This window comes from Bos indicus, chromosome X, assembly GCF_029378745.1.
Source record: "Bos indicus isolate NIAB-ARS_2022 breed Sahiwal x Tharparkar chromosome X, NIAB-ARS_B.indTharparkar_mat_pri_1.0, whole genome shotgun sequence".
NCBI lineage: Eukaryota > Metazoa > Chordata > Mammalia > Artiodactyla > Bovidae > Bos > Bos indicus.
In genome coordinates, this window is record NC_091789.1 from 97,346,417 (window position 1) to 97,370,460 (window position 24,044).

Sequence of the window (24,044 nt, forward strand, 5' to 3'; positions counted from 1 at the left end):
GACTCTGACCAAAGAAAGTGTTTTTGAAGACGGAATGTGCCGGTGGACAATACAGCACTGGGTACAACGGTTTGGCCCATGGAGCTCTTGGGATACGTTAGCAAGGGGATGTTCTGTGGATGGGCACTCAGAGGAGGCATCAAGAGGTAACCACGTAAGGATGCTCCTGGAGTCTATACCTTCAAGAAGCATGGCTTGAAAGGAATGAAAGACTCAGGGTATTGGAAGTAGAGGCCTGTGTGCTTGCAGGGTATGCTATTTTCTATTCCCCAAACCAAAGAGACTAGGATGCCAGTTCGAAAATAATCATCAGGACTGTTGGCTAGAAGACAGAGTGGAGAATTGGAATGATCTTCACAGGTGAGTATTCATGTTGAGAGGGGAGTGTGGTATTTTCAAAGCAGCAGTGGAGTTCCAGGAAGACCTCCTTCCTCTCCCTCTGGGCCCCACTGGTGGTGGGGGGGACGTGGGTTGCTGAGATCACAGTCTCAATGTATGCTCCTTAGACTCCACAGACACTTTAATGTATTTTTTCTCCCTGGATGATCTGATCTTCCTCATGAGTGTTCACCCTTCATACTGGTTAGTAATGGGAAAACCCAACTGAAGTTGCTTCTGACTTGGAAAGTGTGGTTGCATGCAACCAACAGAATATCCACAGATACAAATGCTCAGTCTATTCTGGTGAGAATGCTCTCTACTTCTTTCAGCGATGGAGCAAGTGTATATGTCACTTACAAGGCTCGCAGTCATGTGGGAGAGGGAGTCTATAACAAGGCATAGGTTTGTTCCTCACAGAGGCCTCAGTGTTTTCTGAGGGAAAAATGACTGTCCTCTCTTGGCTCCAGCTATTGATGCTGACCTATACCGCCCACAGGTGGGGGTGGTGGAACTTGCATTTTTGTCTCCCTCCTCTTGCTGTGGACCTAGTGCTCCCTGGCTGACTGAGCTTCAGCCACCCTGCTTGTATCTGCAAACCCCTCTGAATCTGGGCATCATCGTCCAGCCCATCCCTGGGCGGGGATGTCCACTCCTCGGCCGCAAGGTCTCCTAGCCCATTGCCTGCTTAGGCTTCATCTGGATTCAGTCCCTTTCCACATTTCTCCCTAAAGTGATGCAGGTCCCTCCCTTGGATCTCACCTGCACCCCAGCAAGAACCAAGATCAGCCCCAGAAAACGAAATTCCTAAACTGCAGCCACCCTTCTGCCAAAGACTCCATTGGGTCATTGTACAGTGTGCCCCTGGAGTCCCAAGTGTGAATGGGATGGAACCCTCCTGTCCCTGGTGTTCATTTCTTGTCACACCTCCCTTGTCTGAGCTCTCTCGCCTCTGCCTGCCAGTTCCTCTGTGGGCCATTCCCCATTGTGACTGGGATGCTCTTTCCTTTGGCTTGTCTTTCATTTGACCCAAGACTTCCCATACAATACCCAGGTCAAAGGGGGCACAGTGTAGAATGTGTACCTTGTGGAGATCAGTTAGGATACTTTGGTGTCACATACGCCCCACGCCCCTGAAATATAAAAACAGAGGGATAAAGAACACAAGAGTCAAATATGCCAAAGGTGCCTGAGATGTTGGCTAAGATGAGCACTGAAGAGTGTCTGTGGGATCAGGAAGTATTAATATCAGGATATTAATGATGGCCATGACGAGACCAGTTACAGTGGAGTGACTGGGACAAAAGCTCCACGGAAGGGGGCTGAGGAGACAATATCTCAGCAGAATTTGAAGCAGTTTTGCTTTGAAGGGCAACCGGTAATGTGCCAGTAGCTGCAGAATAGGGTGGAAGATGGTGGGTTTCCTCTTGTGCTGTGGAATGCCAGGATGAAGAGGGAACAGGTTCTGGTTCAGGACAGAGGAGTGATAACTGCAGGTGCAAAGTCCCTGGGACGGTGCAAGGCATGGGATCCTGAGCAGAGATGAGGTGCTGGGTGTAGTCAGGAGCACATGTGCAAAGGGGCAGCTGACTGCCAGGGCAGAAAACATGGAGTTTGGGACTGGGAAACTTGAGAAATCCCACGGGATTGCTTCTTCCTTCTCCAAGAATTATTGCCGGGTGGGGCTGTTGGTCATTAGGATGGAGGAAGGTCACTACTGTGTAGTGTAGTAGTGTAGGCAGGTGAGAGTGAAAATAAACAGCAGTTCTACTCTGGCCACGGATTTAAGATAAAACACTTCTGTAAAGTTCTGAAGTTTGGTCCTCAACGCTCAGGTGCTCAGACACAGGCAGGGCGTGGGTAGGCAGGAGGGTGCAAGGAGCACAAGAGATGTGTTTGCGGGGGACAGCTTCCAGCCCTGGCTCAGGGGATCCAGGAGGGGCCTGGCGGGTAGTGTTGAAGGACATGTGGTAGGTGAGGTGGGGGTTTCCAGGAGGTTCTGTTATCAGTGCACTGGCACTAGAGCAAGGGAGCTGGAGGATAGGACATCATGTTGAGGGTGATGAGAGGGAGGAAGGCTAGAAACGGGAGAGCATGAGGGGCGCGGTCTTTCCTGATGCCCAGGGCAGGACCATGGGCAGGGGGATAAGCTGGTGAGGAGGAGGGAAACATCGAAGAGGACGGAGAGTCTCCAGGATGACCGGGTGAGCCTCGTGGGCAATGAGGACGGATCAGAAGAGTGAGGGCTGAGAGAACAGTCAGTGTACCACGGGAGGAACGCGTTTCACAGGCCTGGGGTGGGCGGGAGGAGAAATACAGGGGACTTTTACCGGTCCCGCACTTTGGGGGCTTCGGCAGTGGGCGACAGGACCCGGACATACCCGGTCAGGTTGCTCAGTGAATGAAGACTTTGAAACAGGGTCCAGGAGAAAACTCCCAACCGACCCGGGCTAGGAGACTGGCGCGGGGCTCACTGGGTTGCTGCGCGCAGGCCCGCCCACCAAGCTCCGGATTTCCCGGATTCCCTGACTTCCTGCCTGTGTTGCCTTGGTTCCCTGGGCCAGTGGAGAGGAGCCCGCGGTCCACGGGTGGTTTGGCCGGACCCCTTCGAGAAGATCCCTTCCTTTCTCTGGTCCTCATGGGCATCCCCCTCAACTTCCGCGTCCACGCTGTCCAGTCCTCTGCGCGAAAACCCAACAGAAAGGATGGATTTTCTTTCGGCCTTGTGGAGTTTTGGTTTCTGTGATCTGCAGGGGGCAGTGTTGCTCCAAGTATTGCCATTCCGTTTCTCCCCCGCCCTTCGCCGTTGAAAAAAACGCGACGAAACCTTTTCCCACAAGAAGTGTTGTATATTTTTCTCTGCTTGCAAGGGTTGGCTGGTTCAAACTGCAGCTGAGCCCTTCAGACAGCCCTTTGTGGAAACTTTGAACAAACCCAATGACACTTAAAATTACAATAAAATAATATAAGCTGATATATTGAATAATGGGGGAGGGAGTGAACTCCCTTGTCTTGCTTCTGATCCTAGAGGAAATGCTGTATTTAAAAAGACCTTTATTATGACAGTGAGTTTTGACTTGAAAATGTTTATGTGAAGTGGAAATGAAAGTTGCTCAGTCCTGTCAGATTCTTTAAGACCCCTTGGACTGTGTAGGCTGCCAGGCTCCTCTGCCCATGGGATTCTCCATTCAAGAATATTGGAGTGGGTTGCCATTTCCTTCTGTAGCCGATCTTTCCAACCCAGGGACTGAACCTGGGTCTCCTGCACTGCAGGCTGACTCCTTACCATCCGAGCCACCTACAATAATAACATGACAGGGACAAGTGCCAAGCTAAGATCCTGCTGCGTAGATGCTGGACACTACCCAAGAAGCAGGTGGTATTACTGCCCTCATTTTTGCCTTTGAGAACTGTGGCACATAGAGGAAGAATCAGCTGCCAAGGTTCCCCGGGTTCCTCCAAGAGAGTCCCCCCATTCAGGTCTCAAGTCTGTCAGATTGCAGTTTGCACACTGGTTTGCAGGATGCTTTCCTATCCCCAAGAGAAGAATGAAATAAAACAATGGGAATGAGGGTAAAGTGAAAGTGTTAGTCGCTCAGCCCTGTCTGATTCTTTGAGACTCCCTGGACTGTAGCCCACCAGGCTCCTCTGTCCATGGGGATTCTCCAGGCAAGAATATTGGAGTTGGTTGCCATTCCCTTCTCCAGCGGATCTTCCTGACCCAGGGATTGAACCGAGGTCTCCCACATTGCTGGCAGATTCTTTATCATTTGAGCCTCCAGGGAAGCCCAAAATGAATGTAAAATAGCCTACAAAACTTTTTAAAATGTATAATAACATAGTTATTACAATAAAATGCTAAATGTAAAGGGAGGGTGCCACACAGAAAACAATTCATGTACTGTATCAGTATCATGACACAACACAATGATAAAGTAAAGCACCTGGAACAAATCAGGTACGTTTCATTTGCTCTATATTTGACCAGATTTATATTGAGAACAGACTGCAGGTCATTTCTTGGTTGATAATGGAAATACTAGTGTGAGGAAAAACACAGCAAAAGATACAGCACCTGTCCTTAGACAGTTCTATTATATTTCCCATTCAGGTAGGGGATCAGAGATGAGAACTATAGCTCTGGGGACTACCTGAGAGACAGATGGGCAGAGAGCAGAATTCATTTTCACTTCTGAAGAATCTCATGGGCATTTGCTGGGTACACAACATTGAGCTCTGAGGGTGGGGAGGAAAAGTGGATTTCATCACTCATGTCTCCTGTAATGAAAATGGAAGCTATTTGTTATTAGGGGAAAGATGTTTGTGAATCACAAGTATGAGAAAGGTCTTATATTCAGAATACATGAGGAATTGGAAAATTGCAAAGGACAAAATGTAGTGAAGGCAGACAGATCCTTTTGTCAGGAATTCACGTGTGGAAGGAGAAACGAGAAAGTGGCAGCTCCTGGGCATTTTCAAGGTGATGGGCGTGGCCTGTTCCTGGTCATGCTGGTGATCACTGGACTTTGCCCTGTGTCAGAGCTCAAAAAGCTTCACACCCAAAGACAAGCAGGGCAGGACTTCCCTGGTGGTCCAGTGGTTAAGATTCCGCCTGCCATATAAAATTAATACACAGAAATCCCCTGCATTCCTACACACTAACAATGAAAAATCAGAAAGAGAAATTAAGAAAACAATCCCATTCACCATTGCAACAAAAATAATAAAATACTTAGGACTAAATTTACGTAAAGAAACAAAAGACCTTTATACAGAAAAATATAAAAAAAAAAAACTGGTGAAAGAAATCAAAGATAACACAAATAGATGGAGAAATGTATCATGGTCTTGGATTGAAGAATCAATATAGTGAAAATGATTCTACTACCCAAAGCAATCTGTAGATTCATCACAATCCCGAACTACCAATGGTATTTTTCACTGAACTACAAGAAATAATTTCACAGTTTGTATGGAAACACCAAAGACCCCGAATTCCCAAAGCAATGTTGAGAGAGAAGAGTGTAATGTAGGAATCAACATTCCTCACTCAGACTATATTACAAAGCCACAGTCATCAAGATGGTATGGTACTGGCACAAAGACAGAAATATAGATCAATGGAACAAAACAGAAAGTTCAATGATAAATCCCTGCACCTATGAACACCTTGTCTTTCACAAAGGATGCACAAATATGCAATAGCTAAAACACAGTCTGTTCAACGCATGATGCTGGGGAAATTGGTCACCTATGTGTAAAAGAATGAAACTGGAAGACCTTCCAACACCGTACACAAAAAGAAACTCAACATGGATTAAAGACCTAAATGTAAGACCAGAAACTATAAAACTCTTAAGAGGCAAACATAGGCAGAACACTCTGTGACATAAATCACAGCAAAATCCTCTAGGATCTACGTCCCAGAGTAATGGAAATAAAAACAAAAATAAACAAATGGGACCTAATTATACTTAAAAGCTTTTGAACAGCGAAGGATTTTATAAGCAAGGTGAAAAGGCAGCCCTCAGAACAGGGGAAAATAATAGCAAATGAAACAACTGACAATGAATGAATCTCCAAAATGTACAAGAAGCTCATGCAGCTCGATATCAAAAAAATGATCAACCCAATAAAAAGTGGGCAAGTGACCTAAACAGACATTTCTCCAAAGATATACAGATGGCTAATAAACACGTGAAAAGATGTTCAGTATCACAGATAATTAGAAAAATGCGAATCAAAACCACAATGAGGTATCATCTCAAACAGGTCAGAATGGCCATCATCAAAATGTCTACAAACAATAAAATGCTGGAGAGGGTGGGGAGAAAAGGGAACATGATTTCACGGTTAGTGGGAATGCAAACTGGTATAGCTACTATGGAGAAGAGTGTGCAGATTCCTTAAAAAACTGGGAATGGAACTGCCGTACGACCCACTGCAGGGCATACACCCCAAGGAAACCAGATTTGAAAGAGACATATGTACCCCAATGTTTACTGCAGCACTATTTACAATAGTTAGGACATTGAAGCACCCTGGATGTCTATGAGCAGATGAATGGATAAGGAAGTGGTGGTAAATATACACAATGGAATATTACCCTGCTATTGAAAAGGAACACCGCTGAATCAGTTCTAATGAGGTGGATGAACCTGGAGCCTGTTATACAGACAGAAGTAAGTCAGAAAGAGAAAGACAAATACTTATATTAATGCATCAAAAAGCAATTTAGAAAGGCGGTAGCAACGATTCTTCATGCAGGGCAGCAAAGAAGACAGACATATACAACAGACTTTTCAACTCAGTGGGGGAAGGGAAGGGTGGGATGATTTCAGTGAATAGCATTGAAACATACACATTACCATATGTAAAATAGAAGACCAGAACAAGTTCAATGCATGAAGCAGGGCATGGGGATGGAGGTGGGACCCCCAGTTCCGGAATGAAGGGACATATATATAACTGTGGCCGATTCATGTTGATATATGGCAAAACCCATCAGAATATTGTAAAGAATTATTCTCCAATTAAAATAAATTAATTATTAAAAAAACAAAGAACCCACCTGCCAATGAAATGGGCAGGTGTTCAGTCCCTGGTCCAGGCAGTTTCCACGTGCCACAGAGCAGCTAAGACTGTGTGTCACAACTCCTGAACCTGCCTTCTCCAACTACTGGAGCCACGAGCCTAGAGCTCATGCTCTGCAACAAGAGCAGTCTCTGCAATGAGAAGCCCGTGCACCACCGCTAGAGAGTAGTGCTCCTTCTCCACAGCTAGAGAAAGCCCTCGTGCAGCGACAAAGACTCAGTGCAGCCACAATAAAGAAAGAAATGAGAAAGAAAACCAGGCCAATCTTACTGTATGTTCATTTGAAAAATCCGGTGGTAGATACTGAAGTAGGTGCATCTCTATATTCTTTGAATAATCATATCTTGGGTGAAGCTAACAAAATTTACATCACAGGCTATATTAAAACTTTAGAGCAGCTTCCCAGGCACTTCTTGTTTCTAGAAACTACTTTCCTCAGAGAACTTACTTCGGAACTTTAGTAACCGGAACTGCAGCCTCCAGCACATTTAAGGGCAGGAAACAAAACACATTAGGAAGACACAGTTCAAATCCTGTGAGTTGCCTGTGACCACAGGCTAGGATGAACACACATCCCAGAAAGAGTCTCTTCACATTTCAGTAACTCATCCTGTATTTCAACCACTTAGTTCAGTTCTTCAGGGCCACTGCTGTCCCCTTAAACAAACACTTGGTGTGAAACATTTGGAAAATGACCTCAACCCAATTCACTCCCAACCACTTTTCACATGTCACAAGGAGTCTCTCACAATGATATTTCTTCACCTAGAAAGCCAATTCTCAGATAAAGAAAAGAATTCACACACACCTTGTGAAGAAATAGTGAGATTTTAGAAACTGACTCACAAGTAACCCATGGATCAACATTCTTTTCTCTCTTCTCCCTCCATCCACTCTGAGAAATGAATATTTGGCCATGCTGTCTGCTTTGCCCACCAAGTTTCTCAAACCACACACGTGGTGTTAATAGTGAGCCTATACACAAAGGCATTAATACCAGTTAGACCTATTGAAGTCGGCTACTTGGGGGCAGGGAGGTGGCTGGGGCAATGAATTCATCATCTCATTTCCTTCACCACCCCACCCCATTTCATTCCCTGCAGTCATTGGGCCCAAATGAAAAAAGATATCATACCAAATCTCTCCTTAAATCACCACTGCCTCAACATTCCTTCGTTATCTTATATGGCTTCTGAGGCCAGGGAACAGATTTTACCTGAGATGAGTAAAGCTAGAGAGACAGCCCATTGGCCAGAGATTCTGTTTGGGACGTGATGTCTCAGTGTACTGCTTCCCCACTGTGATGAATGAAGTAAAAGTCATCCTGGCTTGGCTCTGGTGCCCCATTTTTCAGATGTTAGCCACTAGATGGCGGGCGAGTAAGGTACTTGGATACTTGATCAATAGACTTTCAGTTCAGTTCAGTTCAGTTCAGTTGCTCAGTCATGTCCAACTCTTTGTGACCCCATGGACTGCAGCATGCCAGGCCTCCCTGTGCATCACCACCTCCCGGAGCTTACTCAAACTCATGTCCATTGAGTTGGTGATACCATCCAAACATCTCATCCTCTGTTGTCCCCTTCTCCTCCCACCTTCAATCTTTCCCAGCATCAGGGTCTTTTCCAATGAGTCAGTTCCTCACATCAGGTGTTCAAAATATTGGAGTTTCAGCTTCAGTATCAGTCCATCTAGTGAATATTCAGGACTGATTTCCTTTAGGATGGACTGGTTGGAGCTCATTGCTGTCCAAGGGACTCTCAAGAGTCTTCTCCAACACCACAGTTCAAAAGCATCAATTCTTTGGCACTAAGCTTTTTTTATAGTGCAACTCTCACATCCATACATGACTACTGGAAAAACCATAGCTTTGATTTGACAGGCCTTTGTTGGCAACATAATGTCTCTGCTTTTTAATATGCGGTCTAGGTTGGTCATAACTTTTCTCCAGGTAGACTTTAAGGGAATTATATTACCTGGCATAATGGGGAAGCGGGGGAGGGGGGGAGTGCAGTTTCTTCATCCAATCAGTTGAAAAAGCTTAAGAGCAGGGACTGAGGCTTTCTGAGGATGAAACAATTTAGCCTCAAGACTACAGCCTGAGAAACCCTGCATGAGACTCGACATTGCTGGCCTGCTCTGCAGATTTGGGTCTCTAGAGTGCAACCTGGATTTCCAGCCAGCCGACCTGCCCAAAGGACATCAGAACTGTCAGCACCCACAAGCCCATGATCCAATTCCCTAAAATAAGTCTCTCTCTATTGGCTGTGTTACTCTGGAGAAGCCTAATATACCCCCAGTATGTCACATCTTTCTCTGTCCAATCCAAAAACATTGGCTGAGTCACAGTATTATTCCACACCAGATGCTGTGCATTAAAGAAGCTGACAGATAGAGGACACAGCCGTTTATTTAGTGCCTTCCACCTGCCAGGTCATGGGCGCGAGGGGTTTTACATCTGTGATCCCCAGCAGGTCTCCCAAGAAACCTCACCAACAAGTGGACCTATATCCATTTTAAAGATAAGGAATTTGAGGCTGAAGGAGAGTGCCTGGGCTGGTAGGGCCTGCACTGGAACCCAGCTTGAGTGTAAACTGTGAACTCTGGTATGGAGGGAGACCACATGGGGAGAGAGAGGAGTTTGGGCACAGGTCCCAGAGAGTTTCCATGCCATGGGGGAGCATGGAAACGTCACAGCCTTATTTTCAGTCCTGGGTTTCCCCTTGCACTAGGAGGAGCCTCAATCCATCTGAGGACAACATTACCAGGAACAGAATGATGAACGCAACAGAAGATGAAGTCTGTGAGTGGTTTCCAGGTGGGACAGGTGTAACAGAAAAGCCAGCCTCCTGGTGAGGGTGCATCTAGCTGTGAGGGAAAAGCTCGAGGACTGTGGCTGAGAAGGAAGGAGCCTCTAGGGCTGGACACAGATGTTTAATGTGACCTTGAAGCTCAGTAGTCATTACACCAGGGAATATGCCAGCACATCCCTACTAACCTCATTCCATACTCACAAATACAACCTGCTCAGTTCATGTCATTATTCAGAATAATTCACCCATTTTCAGGTGAGGCTTCAATGGCACAGTGAGCCAATTTAATTTCTTAAGATGTGATGATAAGAAGTGGGAGAACTGGGTGCAAGGAAGTTGTCTAGAATCAGAGCTAGTGTCCATACCCACACACTGTATTGTTTCCTCATAAAAGGGAAAAAAGGAAGAAAAAAAGGAGAAAATGAAAGAAAAAGAATAAAAGGAGACCCATGATGCTTACTGTATGGCGGCATCCACCTTGGACTGTGAGTAAAGAGAAAACTGCTCAAAGAACCTAATCAGAAAGGTAACTGACAATCACACAACATGAAATCAGGGGAATGGATGGGCTCAAGCACAGTGTACATGTACACGGAGAGCAGTGGGAGCACAGAGGAGGGCACGGGAAAGGTACGGAGTAGAAGAAGCTATGGAAGCAAGAGGAAGAGAGGAGAGCAGGGTGACAGGGCTCCTGTGGACTTGCCCAGGACACTGATCAGCAGTTTCAAAGCGTCCATCCTGCTAACGGCAGAATGAGTGGAAGTTACACCTCTCACCCATGAAATAAAGTAGCATGGCTGTCCGAGCTGAATTCATCCAACAAGTATCCCCCCAGCGCCCACCTGGTCATCAATGCCCTCAGCACAGTGCCGAAAGCAGCCATAGCCTAGGACAGAACTCAGTCTCAGGAGGTAACGGATTGTCCAATTTATAGAACAAATGGGAAGCCAAGTGGGAAGGGACGAGCACTAGACACTCCTGTTCGAGTGGGGATAGAAGACAGGATGCCCATCACCCGCTCAAAGGAACAGAAATGTGAGCCTAGAATTTTCAGGGTTCACTCACTGGCAATTCAGTTGAGAAACAGCTGCTTGATGGTGATGCACTAGGAAGGGGAAAGGCGAGTTTTACTCTGGTACAATAAGGTTCTGGACAAGGTGGGAATAAAAGACAGACACAGCCCTGGGCCTATGAAAATTGAGTCAAGAGGTTTGCTCTAGCCACTTTTTTCGTGTATTGTGTTTGCAGCAAACAAATTGACAACGTATCAGCAGCTGCACTGCTCTGTGTACCTCACCTTATCATCACTTATCAGATGGTGAACGTGTTCTGAGCACCTGTGGGGCACCAGACTCCCAGACTGGTGCTTTCCAGACTTTGTGGGCACAAGAACGTTTCAGGCAGCAAGAGGGTCCTCAAGGAGCTCACCGTGGGGTGGGCAGGGAGCCAGAATGAAGACAATGGTGACACAAGTGTGATGAGAGCCTTGGCCTCAGGAGCCAGCGGAGGCTGGGATCAGAGGGTCAGGAATGGGCTTCGCCTGGGGGCGGGATAACATAGAATATTATTGTCCCCATTTTCAGACATGGGAACCGAGGATCAGAGAGGGTGAGCATCTTACTCAAGGTCACACTGCTTGGTAGTGGTTCTGACCATTTTTCATCTGTGTGGGTTGAAATGTGAAGGTTTCTGCACTGTTCATAATACCACTCTCTCAATGTTGTCACCTATTTTAGCTCACAATCACCACGTTACACATTCCCTTGGCTCTAGGTCCTCCTTTATTAGATAAATAATCTGCTGAACAAAGTATAGATTTCCTGTTAGCACATACAGTCTGTCCACTTTATAAACAAAATGTCCGTGCAGGGCATGTTGGCTCTATCGAAACTTATGGTTTACACTGAGTTTGTATGGCACCCACATGCAGGGTAAAGAAAATGGATCACTGGGATCTGTAGTTTTACTTACCTATTTCACACAATCTCAAGCATAATTTTAAATGTAGCCAATAATCACTTAAAAAGAGTAGAACCACTTCTTTCCTAAAGTGACCACTCATGAAAGAGTTCATTGAATGTCAGTACGTTCTAGGTAGGAGACTAAACCTCTTCATAGCGAGTTGTGGAATTTCATCTCCTTAAGATATTGAAATACTTTTTTTTTTAACACATTTTTACTGTTGCCGATTCCCTGAGAGACTTAAGCAAGCAATGCCACTTCACTTTTCTGTTTCTGACAAAACAAACAAGCAAAGCAACCCTAACACACAGGCGCATAGACGTATGTAATACACCCAATAGAGGTGTGTCAAATATAAGGCAATGGTATTGGAAATACAAGGGCTTCCCTGGTGGCTCAGCGGTAAAGAATCCACCTGCTAATGCAGGAGACTGGGGTTTGATCCCTGGGTCATGAAGATCCCCTAACAAAGCAAATGGAAACCCACTCCAGTATTCTGGCCTGGGGAATCCCATGGACAGAGAAGCCTGGTGGGTACAGTCCATGGGATCACAAAAGAATGCGACATGACTTAGGGACTAATCAACAACAATCAAAATACAAATGGAAACCCCTAACTAATCATATATCCAAATTTCTGACCTCAGCAGAGGTCTACTGCCCAGGATCAGCTATAGCCCAGGAAATCAGACAACCAAAGATGCTTTCGTTTTTAAATTACTATACACTGGTACTGGTCGATTCAGGAGATAAAAGTTTTCAAAAGCATTGCACACCAAGGCAGGACTCAAGGAGCTTATTAAAAGTATGTACTTATTCCTATGTCACATCAAGGTCTAACTCACACACTCTTTTTTTTTTTTTTTGATATAGGAAAATTTATTACTATCGTGCTTTCATCATCAAAATTTATGATCTTGGTCTTTCCTTCTTGCCTTTGTATAAAGCCAAAAGAGAGACATTGGCTACTTTGACAACCTTAAAGCGGACTCCAGGAATATCACCAACAGCATGACCTTTGCGACCAAATCCAGCAACCAGAACTTCATCATTTTCCTCAATAAAATTCAAGCAACCATCATTGGGTACAAAAGCAGTGATCTTTTTGCCATTCTTGATTAGCTGAACCCTGACACACTTCCTGATGGCAGAATTTGGCTGTTTGGCTTCAACTCCTACTTTTTCCAGCACAACTCCCTTAGCGTGAGAAGCGCCGCCAAAAGGGTTGGCCTTCAGGGCTGTGCCCAGATGGGCTTTCTTGTACTGCTTATCATGCCACTTCTGGTCTCGTCGGTGGCTACGGAGCTTCCCATCCTGCTGGCGCCACGGGCCTGAGCGAAAGAGCTCACACACTCTTGAGAAAGAACACCTGTGATGATTTCTATATGGGAAATGCATTTCCTCTGAAAATACTTCATTATTTTGTCTCATTTTGTGATGTGGGACAGGAGGTGTGGAGGAAGCTGTTGCCAAGGGAAGAGCCTACTTCTGAACCTGGTGAACACCGATTTGAGCCCAGTTATCCTGGTCATCGCCTGATGTCCATAGGATGTTTCGATATCAGTTTAAAATGGCAATCTGCAAAGAGAGAAAGAGAAATAAGTCACATACAGACTGTCCATACTGTTCATGGGGTTCTTAAGTACCTCAAGGCTATATATTGTCACCCTGCTTACGTAACTTATATGCAGAGTACATCATGCGAAATGCTGGGTCGCATGAACCACAAGCTGGAATCAAGATTGCTGGGAGAAATATCAATAACCTCAGATATGAAGATGACACCACCCTTGTGACAGAAAGTGAAGAAGAACTAAAGAGCCCCTTGATGAACTTGAAAGAGGAGAGTGAAAAATACACCACCCTTATGGCAGAAAGTGAAGAAGAACTAAAGAGCCTCTTGATAAACTAAAAGAAGAGAGTGAAAATGTTGGCTTAAAACTCAACATTCAGAAAACTACAATCATGGCATCCGGTCCCATCACTTCATGGCAAATAGATGGGGAGACAATGGAAACAGTGAGAGACTTTATTTTTTGGACTTGAAAATCACTGCAGATGTTGACTGCAGCCATGAAATTAAAAGACGCTTTCTCCTCGGAAGAAAAGCTATGACTAACTTAGACCGCATATTAAAAAGCAGAGACATTACTTTACCAACAAAGGTCCGTCTAGTCAAAGCTTTGGTTTTTCCAGTAGTCATGTATGGATGTGAGAGGTGGACTATAAAGAAAGCTGAATGCCGAAGAATTGATGCTTTTCAGCTGTGGTGTTGGAAAAGACTCTTGAGAGTCCCTTGGACTGCAGGGAGATCCAGCCAGTCCATTCTAGAGCAAATCAGTCCCGAATATTCATTGGAAGGACTGATGCTGAAACTGAAACTGCAATACTTTGGGCCACCTGATGAGAAGAACCGGCTCATTGGAAAAGACCCTGATGCTGGGAAAGATTGAAGGCAGGAGGAGAAGGGGACAACAGAGGATGAGATGGTTGGATGGAGTCACCGACGGGATGGACATGAGTTTGAGTAGGATCCTCGAGTTGGTAACGGACAGGGAAGCCTGGGGTGCTGCCGTCCATGGGGTCGCCAAGAGTCGGATATGACTGAGCAACTGAACTCAACTGAAAACTGTCCTACCGCCATCTGATACTGAAGTGGTGGGGCATCTGGGGAAAATAACTGTTCTGAGAAAACACGGATCCCACTTGGCTAAAGAGGATTCTGGTCCTGTGACACTAAGGCACACCTGGTTGGTCCTAGAGAGATAGATGTCTTCCTCTGCGTGTCTGTCCCTCTCTCTACCCCTCGCTGTGACACATTCCTTCTCAGGATCAGGTTCTCAACAGCAGACGCCAATGCAGTGCCTCCCATCCTCCGCCCCTGCAAGAAGCCGGGAGTGGGCGGCGGTCGGCCTCCCATCCTTAGTGTGTGTGGAATAGAAGGGTAAAGACCACCGAGAAGGAAATGGCACCCCATTCCAGTACTCTTGCCTGGAAAATCCCATGGATGGAGGAGCCTGGTGGGCTGCAGTCCATGGGGTCGAGAACAGTCGGGCACGACTGAGCCACTTCACTTTCACTTTTCACTTTCATGCATTGGAGGAGATGGCAACCCACTCCAGTACTCTTGCCTGGAAAATCCCATGGATGGAGGAGCCTGGTAGGCTGCAGTCCATGGGGTCGTGAAGAGTGAGGCATGACTGAGCAACTTCACTTTCACTTTTCACTTTCCTGCATTGGAGAAGGAAATGGCAACCCACTCCAGTGTTCTTGCCTGGAGAATCCTGGGGACGGGAGAGCCTCGTGGGCTGCCATTTATGGGGTTGCACAGAGTCAGACACGACTGAAGTGACTTAGCAGCAGCAGCAGACCACCGAGAGGAGTCCTCCAGCGTCCTACAGAACCTACCCGTCCTTCAGGGGTGAGGAGTTGGCGGGCCTGGTTTTGATGTCACAAAGATGGGACATTTACCCCCCCTTCCTTGTAGAAGGACCTTCCTGCGTATTCCCTGGGTTGTAGTGGATTGAGAGGGAGCCTGGAATGGCCTGAACACAAGTAGGTTCCTCCACGGGGACGATGGCAGTAGGGCGGGGGGGATTCGGAGAAGAGGAGTTAGTGCCGGGTCCTCTCGACCGCGTGCCCGGAGGTCCTCTCCCAGCAGCTTGGAGGCTAGGAGGGACCATCCTTGCCAGAGTCGCAGGAAGTTTCCTTCCACACAGATGACAGCTGGTGATGGTCGGCTCTTGGGATCGGAAGGCGGGGGCTTCTCCCTGATGCCTGGTAATTTGTGTTGTCGCCTGTCCACGTGAGGAGCAGCTCCTGTTACTTGCATGTTTTTCTACCAATTGTTACTAGTAACACACTACGAAAGAGTAAAAGCAAACTATTAGAGACACTGGCTGTATTTCTACCGATTGCAATTGGGAGAGCACCACAGCCCTGAAGATCAGACTGCCAGCAAGGTGGTTTTGCACTGTACTTCATTCCACAGAGAGTAGTAGAGAAGTGACAGTGGGGACCTTTGCAGGGGGGAAAACATTTAGGGGGAAATCCCGTTGACAGAAGAGGAAATGATTATCTTTGTGACTAGCTAGTTTCAGGAGAACTGACTTTTAATCACCGTTCCTAGTTATGACACAGAGAAGAAGGAGTTGGATGGAATGTGTCTGCCCTTTAATGACAAGGAGGAAGGTCTGTACTTGAACTTGTAGTAGGTAAACCCAGGAGTCACTGGATACTTTGGACGAGTCTTACCGAAGTCCGACGGGGAAGGGTGGTACTTTGCACTAAGTCATTTTGGGGACATGAAAGTCTGCAGAGATTTCCTTACTGTGGCTTTTCTTAACAGCTCAGGTGAAGTTGAACTTTGTCAGCATGGTAAATATAAGCATCTTTCATTCTGGTCCCAGTAGATAAGTATAAAGGCAGAGAGGTTCGAACACCCCTCACCTTTTAAAATTGGATTATGATTGCTTTAAATGTTGTGCTAATTTCTGCTGTAGGACAAGGGTGAATCAGCTGTTAGTGTATACATATATCCCCTCCCTCTTGAACTTCTCTTCCACCCCCGAACCCCACCCTTCTAGGTCATTACAGAGCACCAAACTAAGCTTCCTGTGCTATACAGAAGCTTGCCACTAGCTATCTATTTTACACATGGTAATCTGTATATTTCAGTGTTATACTCTCAATTCAATCCATCCTCTCCTTGTCTGCTGTGTCCATAGTTCTCTTGTCCATGTCTGAGACTCTAATCTTGCCCTGCAAATAGGTTCATCAGTGCTGTTTTTCTAAATTTCACATATGTGTGTTGATGTAGGATATTTGTTTTTCTCTTTGATTTATTTCATGCTGTATAACAGGCTCTAGCTTCATCCAATTCACTAGAAATGACACAAATTCGTTCCCTTTTATAACTGATGAACATTCCATTGTATACATACATTTACCACAATATCTTTCTCCATTCATTGACAGACATCTATATTTCTTCCATGTCATTGATATTGTAGATACTGGTGCAAGGAGCATTTGGGTACATGTGTCTTTCTGAATTACAGTTTTCTCAGGGCATATGCCCAAGAGTGTGATTTCTGGGTCATATGATTGTTTTATGGGCTCCGTGGTAGCTCAGCTGGTAGAGAATCTATGTGCAATGTGGGAGAACCCAGTTCAAATCCTGAGTCGGGAAGACCCCCTGGAGAAGGGATAGGCTAGCCACTCCAGTATTTATGGGCTTCCCTGGCGGCTCAGACAATAATGGATCCGCCTGCACTTCGGGAGAACGGCTTCGGTCCCTGGGTTGGGAAGATCCCCTGGAGGAGGTCATGACAACCCACCTCGGTATTCTTGCCTGGGGAATCCCCATGGGCAGAGTAGCCTTGTGGGCTACAGTCCATGGTGTTGCAAAGAGACGGACACAGCTGAGCAACTAAGCACAGCACAGCACATGGTAGTTTTATTCCCAGTTTTAAAGGAAATCTCCATACTGTTCTCCATAGTGGCTGTATCAGCTTTCATTCTCACAAACAGTATACGAGGATTCCCTTTTCTCCACATCCACTCCAACATTTATTGTGCGCAGCTTTCCGATGATGACCATTCTGACCGCTGTGACTAGATACCTAATTGTGGCTCTGATTTGCATTTTTCTGATGATGAGTGAGGTTGAGCATCTTTTCATATCTTTGTTGACAGGTTCCGTTTTTACTCTGGAAGTAATCGACACTTGAACATCACTGTATAGTTCTCAAAAGGTTTTTTGGTTTTTTTGGTAATCTAAATGAAGGCAGCAAAAAAGGAGTCATTATTGCAGAATAGGATCATCATCCGCTTCAATTCAGGAAACTAAGTCACGCAGACTGTAAGTAACTTGCCCACGGTCACAGAAGGAATAAGTCATGGGACCTTGATTTAAATCTAGTTATCTGTGGCTTCATCACCTCCCAGCTCGGCACCACAGGCTGATCGTTTCCAGATCCACACATCAGGCTCAGCACTCTCTTCCTGACTACAGACTCCCCTAGTCAACTGACAGGGCTGCAGGGAGACTGCACTCAACAAGTGCTAGGCAACTTCTGGGACACCGGAGATGCCTTCACAAGGAAGAGAAGTGAAAGACACACTGGGTCCCACAGGCCTCTACCCACCCCCTGGAGGGAGTGAGGAGCTACAGGAGGTTCTAAAGGGGGCTGTTTCTCTGAGAGACAGGCTGATGGACTGCCGTTCTGCAGGCATGTGACAAGAAACACTTGTTCCTTTGAGTTTATTTCTCTTTACGGTTGACAATACATACCACATGGTGGAAATACACAAAGCAGATATGTAAAACCAAGCGGATATATGGATAAGCAGATACATTCCCATTATACCGACGGAATACCTGACAATAAGACAGCACTTCTTTGTAAAAGGAGCACATTCTCCTAGACTAAAGCAATGAAACAGGAAATTAGTCTTTTTCTTAATTCTTAGCCTCATTCCCCCATCACAGATGAGGCATCATGGGCACAGAGAACTTAGGTCAGCTCCCCCAAGTCATTCTGATAGTACGTGTTTGATTCCCCCAGGCAAGGAATATTCAACATGTCCAAACTGCACCCATCCCCCCCAATCCCCGCTCCCCACACAGCTGCACCTCCTTTACTGTCCCCTGACTCAGTGCAAGGCAGCCTTCTCCCCAGCTGCTTAGGCCAGAGATGCTTAAAGCCATCCTTGCCTGCTACCACTCTCTCACCACACTCTCAATCATCAACCCTCACCTCTCCGCCTCCTAAGTCTAAGTAAGATCTTGTTCCTTCTCTCCATCAGCACAGTGAGTTCCTTAGGCCAGGTCACCTTCATCTCTCTCCTTGACAAGCACCAGCAATCCTGATGCTTTCCAACACATGGTCTGTCCTGCTGCCTGAGGAAGGGAAGCTTTCTTCAGTGCAATCTGGACATGACACCCCTGCTCAAAACTCTGCACGGGCTGCCTGCTGCTCTTAGGATACTGTCCAGCCTCCTTGACTAGGCACAGCAGGTCTTGTCTGCCCTCAAATGCCTGATCTTCACCAGACACCCTCCTTCTGCTCCATGCCCCACTTGATATTCCAACCACCCAGACCTCTTTCTGTTCATCAGATGGCCAGTGTGCTCACACTTCTACTCCCTATCCACCCCCTCCGCCCCATCTCTCCCCCTCCCCACCCACCGATTTCACAGTCTCACTCCTGCCTATGCCTCCATCTTACATGCCCTTCCTCCCTCTTCATCTGCCTGATTCCTTCTTAGGTTCAGCTGCCAGGCTGGGTAGATCAGTTTCCGTTTTTCCTGGGGAGTACCTGGGAGAAAAGTCACAGTTAACAGTTTTGATATTTTTACCAAATGGAAGGTGGTGGAGATTTCACTATGAATCCCCACTGCACGATGAGCTGATGAGAAACGCAATCTGATGGCAGAGTTTGTCTGCGAAAGGCTTCCTTGCTAAGAATAGGATACAGACAGAAAAGCTCTCCTCTTGCTGTATATGGGCCCGTTGTTGTCTTTGAATACGGCCTTTTGAATTTGGTCACAGTATTGGAAGCATAAAGGGATCCAGGGTGACCACCTGCTTCACAGTGAGGAGGGATAAGCCGAAGCATGGAAATTTCAAAATGTCACTTTATGGTGTCTGTGACCCAGTACACGGAACAGGGCTTGAGCTGCCCTACCCACGCACTGTGTGTTGATGAGATTTTTACTATTTTTCACTCTATTGTTTTGAGTTCCTGTTAGAACAAGATGAAGTATATTGACAGGTCCTCCCTATGCAGGGTGTGATTTACTAGTCCCTGTGGTCATCAGGGAGGCAAGGATGAGCTGCCAGCTCAGTATGGGGACCCTCCTAGGGAATGTCACAGCACCTTCTTGAGCTTGTGGGAGCCAGGTATGTGTGGTTTTATTCCCCTCAGACCCAGAGGGGTATGGATGAACCCCAGCCTTCTCACAGACAAGTAAGCAAGCTGAAAGAGCTTAGGTGGCTGATGCAGTAAAAGCTGGATCTGGGTGGGAGTCACGCCCTAGTTTCTCTTGAGTGCAAAGCCAGTCTTCTCTGCAGTCACAACAACATGCATGGCTTGTGTTTCAGTTACCGAGATGCAGATGTTGTTCCATGAGAGGAGAGCCATTAGTGTCCCAATCTCCTGTCCGCTTGTGAAACGCAGGTACCCAGTAGGGCAAAGCCACCCTGAAAGGTTCTAAGCCCCTTTGTGTGCGCCTTAGGAGGAGCTGCCTTGCAGCCAAGAAACTGGAGTCTGCTGGTAGGAAAGGGTTGCTCCAGAGGCAACACCGAGCAGTACTTTAACTTCCCCTGTGGGGAGGCACTCTGCCATATCAGAGAGGCTTTGCAACCAACCCCCACCCGAGTTATGTCTCCAGCAGTCTCACTCTATTTATCAGGTATAAGGAATCGGGAGGCACGCCAAAGCACAGGAAGGGTTTTTAGTGGCTGCAAGACAGCGCTGGAGATGACCCAGCTGCCATGGTGCTCTGGAGACAACTGGGAATGAAAGTCTGTCTGGCTCCACCTGTGTCCAGGTCTGTGCTCTTCTGCTCGTGTGTGTGTGTAAACTGTGGAAGGTCAAAGTGCCACCTCAAGAAATCTCCCCATCCCTCCGAGAATGTGTCCTCACTACAGACCCACACCACATCCCAACCCCGGATATATGGCAAGGGTCAGATGCTCTCTTCTGTGTTCCCAGAGTTCTATAATTTAAATCCTGCCATCGCTTTTCTCACACAGCACGTGGCAGTCATCTGCTTGCAGGGGACAGTCCCCATCATCCCTAACCAATCCAGCCACAGTTGGAGGAGACATAGCATCTGGTCCCTGCTTAGAACTACTTCCTCAATGAATGAAGGACCGGGACTCAAGGTAAATTCTCAGTCAAAAAAGCGTAGCTCTTCGTGGACCAGTTACTTTTGTGTTAATAATGACACAGGAGAATGGAGTAAGCAGGACATCTGTGGAATCAGATTCTCTTCCCTTTGGGGGTGGGGATTGGAGTGCATGTTTCATATGACCCCTAATTCTGGAAACTCCTGATCAAAGAGGCTGCAAGGTTCATTACACACATGTGGGTCACACTGTTGCCTCATCAGCCACAGTTGTAGCCTCACAGTGGAACTGGGGTCAAGATCCTGAGAACACCATTTAGGTCACTTAACGTTTCCAAAGGACCAAGTGGCAATGTAGGCCCCGCAACTATGTGTCCAGACGATGGACAGTTAAATGACATCAGGCTGCTAGTGGAGTCTCTGACACTGTGCCTGGAGAACAGGCATCTATGGAGGCAGGGACACCAGTACAGGTAGGAAAGGCGTGTCGAGTCCAGGGGAGGCCGTCAGCCTCACTCAGAACTGCCCCTCGTATATCCTCCTCACTCCTTGCTTGCCCCACCTCAGCTGCCTCTGCTCTTTCCCCCTGTCCTGCCTCTGCCTCCCTCACAGGCCTGGCACAGGCATGTCCATCAGCACCTATGACCCCTGCTTGTCCCTGTTGGTTCGCCGACAGTGCAGATGCTTACCCAGTGCCACGGTATCTAGTCCCCACTTTCTCTTCAACTCTCACTCCCTGCTCCCAGCTGCCCTGGCCTCCTGGCAGTATCTGCCCCCTGCATTTATCCCCACTGTTCCCTCTTCTGCCATATCCTGACCCCAGATGTCTGCTGTGCTGACTCCTTTCCCCCTTCAAGTCTTTGTTAAAATATCAGCTCCTCAGTGAAGCCCGCCATGGTTGTTGTGTTCAATACTGAGACTTGCAGCTTTCCCCCTTGCTACCCACAGTACCAGTCCCTTACAGGACTTACATGTATCTGATCACAGCACCACCCCTTCCTAACACACTGTAGAATGTCCTGGGTTGTTATGAGGCAGGGTGCCTCCTACCCCTACCTCTTCCCCTTTGGGGACAGTAAGTCCAGCACAGGGATTTCTGTGGGCTGGCCACTTGTATCCACCACAGAGAGCCAGGAAAAGCCTCGATGCATATGTGCTGCCTGAAGCAATGTGCCTGCCTCCCTGCTGCCCCTGTGACACCCCTGGGGGTCCTGTTCTTCTCGTCCTTGGGGCAGGCCCTCCCTCCATGCAGGGAGAGGGCCTCAAGTTGCGGCTGCCTCAGTTTCAGCCACACCACCAGCCCAGCAGCTCCGTGACCTGGGACTCAGGACTCACCTGGCTTCACTTCAAAGTGTAAACGCCTGTCTTTAAAGGAATGTAGGTATTTTCAATGTTTAGACTTTACTTTGGGCCTCAAGTTTTTTGGCACCCACATTGAGTATGAATTGTTGTAGCTTCTGAAACACAAGTTCACAATTTTTGATGAATTTGGTTGAGCCAATGGAAAAAACGTGAAACATACTGGAGTGTGAAGTCAAGTGGGCCTTAGGAAACATTACTGTGAACAAAGCTGGTGGAGTTGACACAATCCTGGCTATTTCAAATGCTAAAAGATGACACTGTTAAAGTGCTGCACTCAATATGCCAGCAAATTTGCTAAACTCCGCAGTGGCCACAGGACTGGAAAGGTCAGTTTTCATTCCAATCCTAAAGAAGGGTCATGGCAAGGAATGTTCAAACGACTGCACAACTGCACCCATTTCAGATGCTAGCCCGGTCATTCTCAAAATCCATCACGATAGGATTCAATGATATGTGAACAGACAAGTACCAGATGTACAACGTAGATTCAGAAAAGGCAGAGGAATCACAGATCCAACTGCCATCATCCATTGGATCGTAGAAAACGCAAAGGAATTCCGGGAAAAAACTCATTGACTATGCTTCACGACCTAGATAATCATGATGGTGTGATCACTCACCTAGAGCCAGACATCCTGGAATGTGAAGTCAAGTGGGCCTTAGAAAGCATCACTACGAACAAAACTAGTGGAGTTGATGAAATTCCAGTTGAGCTATTTCAAATCCTAAAAATCATGCTGTGAAAGTGTTGCTTTCAATATGTAAGCAAATTTGGAAATCTCAGCAGTGGCCACAGGACTGGAAAAGGTCAGTTTTCACTCCAATCCCAAAGAAAGGCAATGCTAAAGAATGCTCAACCTACAGCACAATTGCACTCATCTCAAACGCTAGTAAAGTAATGCTCAAAATTCTCCAAGCCAGGTTTGAGCAATACGTGAACTACGAACTTCCAGATGTACAAGCTGGTTTTAGAAAAGGCAGAGAAACCAGAGATCAAATTGCCAACATCCACTGGATCATAGAACAAGCAAGAGAGTTCCAGGAAAACATCTATTTCTGCTTTATTGACTATGCCAAAGCCTTTGACTGTGTGGATCACAATAAACTAGAAAATTCTGAAAGAGATGGGAATACCAGACCACCTGACCTGCCTCTTGAGAAACGTGCATGCAGGTCAGGAAGCAACGGTTAGAACTGAACATGGAACAACAGACTGGTTCCAAATAGGAAAAGGAGTACATCAAGGCTGTATATTGTCATCCTGCTTATTTAACTTATATGCAGAGTACATCATGAGAAACAATGGGCTGGAGGAAGCACAAGCTGGAATCAAGATTGCCAGGAGAAATATCAATAACCTCAGATATGCAGATGACACCACCCTTATTGCAGAAGGTGAAGAAGAACTAAAGAGCCTCTTGATGAAAGTGAAAGAGGAGAGTGAAAAATTTGGGTCAAAGCTCAACATTCAGAAAACTAAGATGATGGCATCTGGTCCCATCACCTCATGGGAAATAGATGGGGAATCAGTGGAAACAGTGACAGACTTTATTTTTTTGGGCTCCAAAATCACTGCAGATGGTGACTGTAGTCATGAAAGTAAAGGATGCTTACACCTTGGAAGGAAAGTTTTGACCAAACTAGACAGCATCTTAAAAAGCAGAGACATTACTTTGTCAACAATGGTCCATCTAGTCAAGGCTATGGTTTTTCCAGTGGTCATATATGGATATGAGAGTTGGACTATAAAGAAAGCTGAGTGCCAAAGAATTGGTGCATTTGAGCTGTGGCGTTGCAGAAGACTCTTGAGAGTCCCTGGGACTGCAAGGAGATCCAACCAGTCCATCCTAAAGGAAATCATTCCTGGGTATTCATTGGAAGGACTGATGTTGAAGCTGAAACTCCAATATTGTGGCTACCTGATGTGAAGAGCCGACTCATTGGAAAAGACCCTGCTGCTGGGGAAGATTGAGGGCAGGAGGAAAAGGGACCAACAGAGGATGAGATGGTTGGATGGCATCATTGCCTCAATGGACATGGGATTGAGCAAACTCTGGGATATAGTGAAGGACAGGAAAGCCT

At 46.6% G+C, this 24,044-nt stretch overlaps 1 protein-coding gene and 1 long non-coding RNA gene across 2 annotated transcripts in view; one reads left to right on the forward strand and one right to left on the reverse strand.

Annotated features, from left to right (window-relative positions):
- Nucleotides 1–21,121, forward strand: part of LOC139181649 (uncharacterized) — a 168,331-nt gene extending 147,210 nt beyond the window's left edge. Inside the window, exons 2-3 of the long non-coding RNA XR_011565434.1 lie at nt 20,163–20,300; nt 20,506–21,121. This is a non-coding gene — a long non-coding RNA (uncharacterized lncRNA). The remainder of the gene's footprint in view (nt 1–20,162; nt 20,301–20,505) is intronic.
- LOC109566141 (small ribosomal subunit protein uS12-like) lies at nt 12,596–13,157 on the reverse strand. Its single transcript, XM_070785178.1, has one exon. The coding sequence runs from the start codon at nt 13,140–13,142 to the stop codon at nt 12,654–12,656; it is 489 nt and encodes a 162-aa protein (XP_070641279.1). The 5' UTR covers nt 13,143–13,157; the 3' UTR covers nt 12,596–12,653.
- Nucleotides 21,122–24,044: the final 2,923 nt, after the last annotated feature.

Coding starts and splice junctions, on each gene's coding strand:
- LOC109566141 (XM_070785178.1), bottom strand. CDS start 13,142: ATGCATTTCCCATATAGAAATCATCACAGGTGTTCTTTCTCAAGAGTG.